Genomic DNA, 11,439 nt, shown 5'->3' with positions numbered 1-11,439 from the left:
CTAAACTTGCTGTTCAGGTGGATGAGAATTTCTGCTATCTCTGGGCGACCCGATGTAGTTTTTTTTTTTTTGTACATGCATTAAAGGACGCTTTTAGGTATTTTATTGATTGTTCAGTCTGCACAGCAGCTTTTGAATCATTTTCATTTGCTGTTACCTCTTTTCGAAGAAAATTACAAAATATGAGATTGAAAACAGCGCACTGAATTAAAAAATGGCGCAACTGTGAGCGCAGCATACCATCAGAGGGCGCAAGTGGCAAGTAGCGTACAAATTTCTCGAATTCTGCCATTGTGCGCATCGCCCGTAGCTTTCCGTGCTTTCCGAGTTGCGTCCGTTTCAACGCTGCTTTGTTCTTCTGATACTAACCCAAAGCGACCGTTTTTGTTCTTTGGAAATGTGAGGTAATGGTCTATTTTCCACTTCGTTCTCCAAGTACATTTGTACTTGCTTATGTAACAGCCCCTTCCCTGTGTACAGCCTCGTAAAAAGCCTGGTATAGGGATGCGCATCGGTGCTTAGCTTAGCTACGTAAAGCTACGAAATATGTTTTTCTGTGTAGTGCTTGCTACTTGTAATTCATGCTTCTTGTAGTCCGTGTGCCGAAAGGTACGCTGCGACGGACGGATCAGCCGAAGTCAGTAAGGATCGCTTTCGCTTGCGGCCTCGCGTTGTGTTGCATCTTTTTAACGTCAAACTTAATTTTAAGTTTTTGAAACGGCATACCATGTACGTTTAGTTAATGCTGTTAACAATGGGGCATACGAAAAGGCACCAAGTTTTACACATGCATTTAAATAATTACTAAACAAGGGTTTTCTGTTACCTACAGGGCGCATAATCTTCCCTAAAAACTCCTAAATCACAGCTCCTGCACTTTTTAATAGCCCAAGCCAACAAGTGTTTTTTCAGTGCGAAGACAACATAAAAGGCGAGGACACAGAAAGGAAATAAACTTTTGTTGTTTTGTTCCCCAGTGATGTAGACAGAGAAACCGGCGTTTCGCGTTCTGGTCGTTCATCATTTACAACATTTACGGGCATAGCACAGAAATGAGCGCACTTGTCTAGAGCGCTCCAGCGGTGCTCTGTGGAAGAAAGGAAGCGAAATTTTGTAGCAGGTACTGAGTTACAAAGGTGACACTTGTGCTCGAGCACAGCTAGATCAACAAACAAACTGTGCAAGCACCTCACCCGTACCAAAGCAACTGCATTAAGATTTCAGTTTATATGCTCCACAGCACACTGCTTGAGTGCTCTAGACAAGCTTGCCCACCTCTGTACTTGTGATGCGTTGTAGTTTGCTCGCCTTAATACCCATGAGTTTTTCACACGCAGGACCTATAGCTTGCAGTTTTTTACTTGTGTTCACCTCACTTGTATTGCTGCTTGAGTAATTGCCCAACTTGTCTTTTGTTACAGGGTTCTTCGAAAGGTATCAGTGCACATTGTTTGGATGTTTCAAAATGGCCGATGAGCAAGATAACGTTTTGAAGAGCGCAGTGCCTAAAGACCCGGACTGCCTCATCCTGGGAAATGAGAGCCCGGTTCAAGACGATGTGACTGGTGAAAAGGCATCAGAGTCACAGGACGCACCTAATCGATTTCAACAGTGGGACTGCCCTCCCTGGGACAGATGGTCACGAGAGAGAAGCACAGACTCGAGGGAAAGGAGTGTGGATTCACGTGACTCGGCTACACGGGAGAGGGATTTTCGGTGAGTGTACACAGCTGTATGAAACGTGCAGTGTCATTAGAACATCTAGGGAGTAGTTAAAGGAACACTGAGGACGTATAGAAGTTGGCCTGAATTGGTGGATTACCAATTTCTAATGACAAAGAGGCAGTGGCATCAGAACTGTCCTTCAAATGTAGGGATAAACACCTTCACCAACATCACCATATATTTTCCTCAAGGGCTCATGCAGGGGCTATACAGTGGGGTTACAGAAAAATTTCTATCTTCCCAGGGTCGCTGGCATCCAAAAATGCGGCGGATGTCAGGACTAGAAGCGAATATTGTGATCCTCAAGCCTTTCGCCTTTTGCGAATAAATCCGACTTTCCTGGTGCGGCCTGGGGCTCAGCAGGTGCCCTTTGACTGGGGGAACCATACTACTTCATGCATAAATGACGGGGAGCTGTCACTCCCCCTGCACCCCCTGTTCCGGCGCCCCTGCAAAGAGGCTACCTTCTCAGAAATTGGAACTCTTAGCAGGTGAAAGTGAAAGGTGCTGCCATCACTAGCTGTTTTGCAAATACGCTGTGATGTTGGCAGGGGATATTTTTTGTCAAATAGAACTGAAAATGAGGGATAATTCATCTGATTATTAAGAGAACTTTTGCATCCACACAGGGAAGCTAAAACAAAAACTAAACGTGGACCCACAATGACATTCAATGTCATCACTAACATCGTGAGTTTGAATTGGAGTGGTGGGAAAATAGTCCAGCTTCCAAGTTTCTCAGCAATGAATTTTTTTTTTTTGCTGCTGCTGCTGCTGCTGCTGCTGAAAAAACAGCAAAATCCCGAGACCCTGCTAGTGCAATTCATTAAGACAGAAAACGTCCTGTGTGTCCCTTTAAAGTTCCATTATAAATTTTGATAATGGTGGCACTAGTGGAGGAAGCTGTGATGCTTTTAAAATGAAGGGTACCTTCAGGAATCTCATGTCAGTGTTTTATTACCTCATTACTGAAGCAGTTATTGGTTACCTTTGCTATCTGTGGCTACTTTAGTGATGGTCACATTTGTTTAGAAAGAATATTATTTTAGAAGAATTAAGTAGTATACATGTGCCTCTGTGTTCAGTTAGTTAATGGTTTTCTTTGTCGCTGACTGATTACGACGGTCATATTAACGCAGTCCGTTTGTGGGTCTGCACAGGTATGCTGAAGAGCGTAAACGTGACCGTGAACGTGGCCGACGAGAAGAGGTCATCTTGTATCGTCACAGAGACTCAGAAAGCGCAAACAGTGATAGCACAGAAGAAGAGGAAGACCAGTGTGTAAATGAAAGCCCAGTTAAGGCTGCAACTTCCTCTGTTGCAAAAGATAATGCAAAAAGCAGAAAGACATTGTCGCAGGATGTCCTTCCTGCATCACGCACCAGTGTTGAAAATACGGAGCACAGTTCAGCCCTAGCCATGGATTCACATCTGAAGACGGCCAAAACCTCCAAGAATTCACCAGTCACCAAGGAAGCCACCAGGGGAACGGAACTTGCCAAAGGTGAAGCCTTAGGCTGTCTTCCAAATAACAGGGAAAGGGAGATTAGCAAAGGCATCATCTCTGTTCTTTTATATTCTCATGTCCGAACTCTTAGTTTCTCAAAAATTTCAATAATTTGAATTTTTTTTGTGAGCTGTGGTAGTGAATGTCTAAGAAACCCTGCAGTGGTTGGTAATGTGGGTGTGATCATAAGTTTCAGTTGCTTCACACCATTTGAAAACTGACGAAATAATTTGTAGAAATAGGTTGAGAAAGCTTCAAACGTACAGGGAAATGAAAAGTCACCTTTGGTGCCTTTCATTTCTCTTTTTCTTCCGTGGTGTATTCTCTTCTCTATCATGTTGCTACATTTGCGCCCGCATTGTTGTGGGCCAATACAATGCCGCACAAGCGTGGTGTAGCTCGTACTGAGTGCGTTAGTACATAATGAGAATATATATATAATTGCAGCATGGCACAGACTAGAGATGCGAACATTGGTAGTTCTTACCCTTTTGAAAATGTGTATTCTTGTGCTTAGTTACATGTGCAAACTACGGTTCTTTTTATACTTCTCACTTGAGAATTTTGTATCTGACTGGGAATAGCTAAAGAAGGTGAGGGCAGAGAGGGTGGATGGATGGATGTAGTTATTATTCTCAACCTCCAAACCCACAGATGATATGCCTTCAAAATTATTGCTCTAGGGTATTGACGAGGAGCCTCGTCATACAATAGTCTTTGCACCTTGCTTTTCCCTGCTGTGCGTTAGGTGCTCTCATTTCCCGGCTTAGGTGCTCTCATTTCCCGGCCTAAGTGTTCTGCTGTAGATTTAGGTTTTCAAATGCAGCCCTCATCTGAAGGACGATTTTCATGCATTAGAAAAAAAAAAAAAGAACTTGTGTGTTGAAGTTTCGGCATTCATGAAAGCTACAGGCTAATACAGTCGACAGCTTTGCTCTGATGAGTAGTCTAGCAGCCATCATATGCAGCCTGAATCTCTGCACTGTACAACAAATAATTATTGCATGCAACTCACCTTTTATTCTGAAAGGCACCGCCTATATGCTGCCAAGTTACTGGATGTCTAGTGTAAACATCTGTTCGTCATGCACACAGATAACCTCTCGTCTCTCTAATGTGCAAACTTGGACAAAGGCAGGGCGGGAAGCCTCAGTTTACTGATCATAGTTTTGATGAAGGGACTTGTCTTTATCCTGGACGAGTCCTTTTTTTCAAAACACCCCCCTCCTCTTCTGGCATGCCTGTGTCACTTGTGAATCATCTAATGACGTCTACATAGTAATAGTTTACTCAGTACATGCCAAGCTATGTGCTGAGTAAACTATTTTGTGTCATTGTTGAGTGTGTTGCAAGCTGCTGCACTCTTGAGCTGCTAGCAGCAAATACCAGTAAAGCCATTACAGATGTGCGTTAAGCTGTGTTAGCTATACAAGTGCAAAAGCCAAACCACTTTTGTACCTTGTCTTTGCAGTTTTCTGTCAGTACTTCTTTCATTTGGTTATTTGCTCTTGTGCCTGTGGCTAATGTGCACCACATTTTTACAATTTTTAACCGTTACTGAGAGAGGGCAAAGCAGGGATAAGCATCACTTTATGGTTGTCAACTGCTTATTGGGCAACTTTCTTAAGGAGCAAAGCCTTCGGCTGCTCTGACTTGGTACATCATGTGGCACGTTTTATGCTTCCCAGGAAAACGGTGGTTGGTGTATGAGGGATGGGATTTGTTTAGGTAGTGTGGTTCTCGTAGCTCTGGTCTGTTTTTTTTCTAGGTAGCGTCTCTCTTTATAGGCATGAGTGCCATGTCATATTCGATTGAGCAGACAAATGAGAGGTCATTGTTATTAGGGCCACATTATTTGTTTGTTTGTTTGTTTGTTTGTTTGTTTGTTTGTTTGTTTGTTTGTTTAATACAGTACCACTAAGAGCCCACGTGTGAGGGTATTACATTGCAGGGGGCAACAAAAATACATGCTTGAAGAATACAGCACAAGCACTAGAAATAAAACTAATCTAATACAGTAGAAACATAAAATATAACTTATAGTACTCATAAACACAACTGCAAAGAATACAAAATAAATATGCACAGGGGGTATATGCACCAATTCACAACATACTTGACGAACCAAACAGTATAATACACATGATGTGACAACATGTTATGTTGTCATGTGACATGCTAATTTTGTGCAGCATAAGTGTAGCTGGCAGGTTTCATTTGGTATACCAAAAGTGCTCCGATTGCTTTGGCTTCTTTTATTCTTTTGAATGGTATTACGTAAATAACTATTGCGTGTTCCCTAATGAATATCACCATATACCTGTGCCTTTGCAGTTTAGTAATTATGGGATGCAAGCAGTAGGGTACATATAATGATCGATAGTTCATACATATGCACATGATAGAAAAATGCATGGGCATGTGCAAGACATGTTAAGTCTTGCTCATTTAAAGAGACTGAAAGCTAAATTTTTGGGTCAGTTTTTTTTTTCCCTGCAATGGATAACTTGGTGTCCAAGGTGCCTGATTCTGCTGTCGTTTTGTTTTTTACCGGGAAAGATTTTTACCGATAATTTTTCGATTGGTGGATGTGCCTGTTTTTATGTATCCTAATGCTGGAAACATAATCAAGCAGCACAATAGTGATTGCACTACTGCAAAAGTGGTGAACTAAACACTAATGTAGCCAGCAGTAATTAGACAGTTGTAGTGTTGTGTTGTGCCCAGATTCCACACCCAAGCTAGTGCTGCACAGTGACATATGCCTTGTCAACAACAGTTCTAGTGGACTGTGGTTACCACTTCAAACATGGAATGCAAAGCAGTGTGGCATGATCTAGTAATAGCTCAGAGCTCTTCTTCATCAGCAATGCAAAGGGAGTGTCATTTTTCGAAGGGCATGCCGAATAAAATTTGGCAAACACTTCTGTGAAAAAAACAAACAAACAAAAACCGCTGCGCTTAAAAACTTGTTATATTTTATCAAGATCTCAGGTTGTGGGGTACACTGGCAGTGGTAAAGCTTCACCGCAGAATGTCACTTCAGCCCATTTTATGTGATTTTCAATGCCAAATTAAAATTATGAATCCTGATTTTTTCGATATTACAGTGCTCGATCCTTTCGGTTTGGGGCAAGACATTTTCATTTCCATTATAGCCTCGTGACACATTTTGGTCAGCTGTCGGTTCCTTTCATATCAATTCTGGAAAGCCTGTGGTCATGTAGCCTGCACAAAACTCGTCTGCAGCTGAATATACATCTGAACATAGCACATCCTGTGCATAGCTCACTCTCTGAACACATGATTGGGAAGCCTTTTTTTTTTTTTTTAGCTTTGAGGTTTTTGCCGCAAATGTTTGTCTTCATGCTGTGAAAAATTGTCTGGGTGCTACGTTTGTCATCATTGATCCGTGGCTCTGTGTGACACGGTGTGTACATACATGCCTGAGCAGACTACAGTACCTTGCATTTCTGCTAGTTTAGGGAATCTGAATATCACTTATTATTAGGTGTATGATAAGCCTGTTTGAAGTAGTTAAGTGTGTCTATATTATTGTGGAGCTTTCATGTGTGTTATTATTCTGCTGTGTTGAGTGTAATCCCAGCAGTATGCATTGTTACGGCCTGTGAAAATTAAGTAAGCCTTCACGGATTGTTTGCTGAACGTTTTTCGAATGGACATGTGTAGCTCGCAGCACTCAGTTTTTATATGAAAACACACTAAGATCTTGAGGGCTTTATTTGTGGCACCTCTGTGGCTCCTGTCTTTTCCATGCAAGAGTGTGCCATGTTTTCGTTGTTCTGCTATTTGTAGCAAGCACATAATGTAATGACTCAGATGTCTGCGATAAGGCATGGAAAGCAGAGGGCTATGCCAGAAAGAATACTTTCTAGAGGACCTGAAGAATACTTTCCAGATGACTTGAAGGTGTGAGTGATGTCATATTGAGCAGTACAAGGAGTGTTATGCTCTGCTAGACATATTTTTGCTATGCATCCTGCTTTACACAGGTTACCTACCTCTGCTTGACTGTTGGCCATGGCAGTATACTGTGTATTCTACCTCTTTATTGAGCACCTACTCCTATCAAGGTCTAACCTCTAGGTTTTTGTTCCAGATGAATGCTCCAGAACGGAAGGTCTAGTCACAGAAGTAGTCATTTATGTCTAGGTTATTTGCTAACCTCTAGGTTTTTGTTCCAGATGAATGCTCCAGAACGGAAGGTCTAGTCACAGAAGTAGTCATTATATGTCTAGGTTATTTGCACTTTCATGTAATTCTGAAGGTTTGTTAAAGAACTTGGCGATCACAGTGAAGTAAGCACAGCTCTGCTTGACTTGTTGGGGAATTTTCATGATTGTACATTTTCAACTTGTGTTGTCTTCCTGTTTTTTATGTTTTCAGATAGCTGGTGTATGCATTTCTTGGAACTTGAGTACATGTGCTATTTCATTTTTTTTTTCCTTTTGTACCCTGCAAGGGTGTTGATTTGCTGGTCGAGATAGTAGAGAGTTTGTTTTCTATACTATTTTATTATCCTTAAATGGGCCCTAAACCATTCTTATCTCTTTCCTATGCTTCTTGCAATCTTGAGCATCTTTTGTACCATTACAGTGTCGTCTGTGGTGCCTTAAAAAGTAAAATGCCACCATTGGTCAGTATGTTTTTACTTGAGAAGAATGGTGTGCATTCTTCTCACATAAAAATAAAAAATAGGACAGAATGGTGTCATTTTGCTGGGCAAGCACATTGTGGGCATAGTGTGTGCTGCATTAGGGGTGTTCCACGTGGTATGTTTGGTGTCTGTCTATAGCTCTCAGCATGCTGGCAATGTAAGAAGGATGCTAAGGAATGGCTTGACGAATGGCAGGTTTGGTGAAGGCTGGTTTAGTGCCCCCTAAGTTCATTCACAGCTTGGTTGTTCATGAGGAAATGCTGAGCAACTTGAGTGCAGTTTAAATGCTTGCAACTGTTTTTGTCAAAGCAATGAATTCAGTTCATCGAACTTGGCAGTGTTCTGAAACTTTTTGTCCTGTGTTGTCAGAATGGTGTTATTACATTGCACAGTTCCAGCATTGTAACTGTTGATCGCTTCGGTGTTTTCATGTACAGCATGGAGAGTTGTAGAGGAGCCACATACTGAAACCATCAGTTTCTCTGTGCCAAACTGCAACAAATTGAATTGCTTGTTTTTGCGCTTTCACTTTGTTGATTCATTTTGTCAGTGTGTGGCAAATTGGGCATGCACCAGCAGCATGAATGTGCCAGGTTTCATTTTGTGCATCAAAAGTAGTATTGTAATGAAACATGTTGCAGATGCAGCATGTCATCGGTACCACTAGGATTGTGATTATGGTATGATGCATAGGAATAAAGTGGCAGGAGAAGCTTCGGTAATTGCAGATGATGCTGAAGAATGGTGGAAGTATTATTCTAAGAAAGCTTACAGCCCTGTGTTTATAATGCCTCATGGCCTTAAGTGTACTCGAAGCATGGGAAAAGGTGAGCGTAGTTTTGAGAAAGGCTTGAACAAGAAAGACTTGCAACACTTGTGCCCCATTCAGTTTATTGTCTGTTACCTACAAGATATTTCCTGAAATAAAGCTAATAGGATCACAGCACTGATGGTGTCAGTAAGCCAAATGGCTGGTTTGTGCTGTTAAACAGGTTAAAGCGAAATTTTCTGAATTTGGCAAATCAGTGTGTATAACTGAATTCGTAGACAATTGAAAACTGTGTACTCAGTTGAAACATCAATAGTTGTGCTGGCATTGCATAAGTGGCGTGTGGAGGAAGCACATGTGAATTTGCAAGAAAACATCTGCAAGGACTACACTGTGGCTGTTTCCCTTCACAAGAGGGCTGAGAGAGTGTGAATCAGGTGTCTGGTAGAGGGGACGCATTTTTTCGCGGTTGCTTGCAGCATGCTAATTAGAGGTATTTATTTAGAGGGTTGGATTGGGAAGAACAAGTTGTAAGAGTTAATGGGAGAAAGCCTGAGGAACCTCAGATTTGCTGGTGACAGCATTACAATTCAGGTGATGAATTGCAGTCCATTCTTGAGGACCTAAACAGACAGAGTGCAACTGTAGGCTTTCAAACTCATCATCATCAGCCTGACTACACCCACTGCAGGGCAAAGGCCTCTCCCATGTCTCTCCAACTAACCCTGTCTTTCGCCAATTGCGGCCATCGTATCCCAGCAAACTTCTTAATCTCATCCGCCCACCTAACTTTCTGCCGCCCCCTGCTATGCTTGCCTTCTCTTGGAATCCACTCCGTTACCCTTAAGAACCAGCGGTCATCTTGCCTTCACATTACATGCCCTGCCCAAGCCCATTTCCCCTTGATTTTGACTAGGATGTCATTAACATATGTTTGTGCCATCACCCACCGTGCCCGCTTCCAGGCTCTTAACGCTACAGCTATCAATTTTCTTTCCATAGCTTGCTGCGTTGTCCTTAACTTAAGCTGAACCCTTTTCATTAGCCTCCAAGTTTCTGCCCTATAGGTGAGTACCGGTAAGGTACAGCTGTTATATACTTTTCTCTTGAGGGATATTGGTAAACTGCCATTCATGATCTGAGAGAACCTGCCACATGTGCTCCACCCCATTCTCATTCTTCTAGTTTTTTCCCTCTCATGATCCGGATCAGCGGTCATTACCTGCCCTTAGTAGACATATTCCTTTACCACTTCTAGCACCTTGCTACCAATTGTGAACTGCTGTTCTCTTGTGAGACTAATGTGAAGAAAACTAAAGTTATTTCAACAGTCTGCGAATGAGACAATACTTTATGCTAGGTAATAAAGTATTAGAAGTAGGCATACATCCATCTAGGCCTAGTGACTGCTGATCCAGACCATTGCCAGGAGGAAGAGAATGTTTTGGAGTGTACTTATTTATTTATTAACCTTGTAATTAATACAACAGAGCCACTTCACTGCAAGCAAGAGTTGAGCAGCAGGCACTCTCAAGTTATGAGGAGATAACAGGAGATGAGTCTCAAGTTATCTTTCTTTTATCCTTAAAAAAAAAAAATATGCATAATACTTACATCTTGCCAGTGCTCACCTGTGGGGCCTAAACTTGGAGACTACTGAAAAGACTAAATTAAATTGAGGAGAAAGAAGCAGACTGTGGACTGGAGAATAACAGCATTTTTGAGAAACTAAGACAGAGAAGAGAACATGCTCAAATCAGTGACTTCCTGTGGCAATGAAGAAAAAGAAATGGAACTTGGGCAAGGCATGCAATGCTGAAAACAGATGTCTTCCAGTGTGTCGGAATGAATTCTAAGGAAAGGAAAATGTGACTGGAGATGGCAGAGATTTTGGTAGGATTTTGGAAATTCGCTTAAGTATAATTGGTATGGTTCGCACAGAACAAGACTAATTAGATTGATGGGAGAGGCCTTTGTCTTGTGGTAGCCATAATTTGGCTGTTAATAATTATGATTGCAATGAATTATATGCTGGCCACATTGAACTGGTGATTGCAGGTGTATGTTTATGCAGGTGTATGTTATATTTGTATCTTTTCTGCCCATTGCCTTGTGTAGGCCTGCAGTTATATTCATTGCAAGACAAGTTTTTATTTATTTTACATAGAAGATATTTATGGTAGTGACCATTTTGCAGTTTTCATGAGGAGGTGGTATCGCTCATAACTGCTAGCTGTAGCTTATCATATTCTCTGATTTCTTGAATGTTTTTAATATTTTGGCCTCTTTGTTGAGCCCTTTGTTTAGGGTTCTGCTTTTGAAAATTTAGAGGGTATAACTCTGGGGTGTTGTTTATTTTGTACTTAACCCTCTTGCGAACTTTGATGAGCCAGGCTTATCAAAGCCACCTCTCATTTCTGGATCGTGACAAGTCCAGCTTATCATGTGTTGTTTGGCACTGTGTGTCCGGTTTAAGGCGAGTAGAGCTCGTCGAAACCATTTTTTTATTTTGCGGACGAATTGCAACACGGATACTAAGAACCATTTTGGTACCGCTTTCTAAAAAAACAATAAAAACGTCTCCTTTGGGGTTTTATTGAAACCATTTTACAATTTCTGGTTTACTTTTTTTTTTCGTGGAAACAGATTAGCTGTGAGTGCTTGTTTTGTAGCAGTACATAAAACACATTTGTTTGTTCTGATTGTTTCGTCACATAATATGTTGATGATCCGTAGCATTTGTGCATCCTTGCTGAATCT

At 41.5% G+C, this 11,439-nt stretch overlaps 1 protein-coding gene across 1 annotated transcript in view; it reads left to right on the top strand.

The window, feature by feature from the left end:
- Positions 1–274: 274 nt before the first annotated feature.
- The window catches only part of ncm (pre-mRNA-splicing factor nucampholin), a 49,381-nt gene continuing 38,216 nt past the window's right edge, over positions 275–11,439 (top strand). The window contains exons 1-3 of the mRNA XM_089579230.1: positions 275–404; positions 1,422–1,716; positions 2,886–3,229. Coding sequence (XP_089435356.1) covers positions 1,466–1,716; positions 2,886–3,229 — 595 coding nt within the window. The 5' untranslated portion in view covers positions 275–404; positions 1,422–1,465. The remainder of the gene's footprint in view (positions 405–1,421; positions 1,717–2,885; positions 3,230–11,439) is intronic.

The sequence above is a fragment of the Amblyomma mixtum genome, chromosome 3 (genome assembly GCF_055824585.1).
Source record: "Amblyomma mixtum isolate Tamu chromosome 3, ASM5582458v1, whole genome shotgun sequence".
NCBI lineage: Eukaryota > Metazoa > Arthropoda > Arachnida > Ixodida > Ixodidae > Amblyomma > Amblyomma mixtum.
Note: the sequence above shows the minus strand (reverse complement) of the source record. Positions and strands in the feature narration are given on the sequence as shown.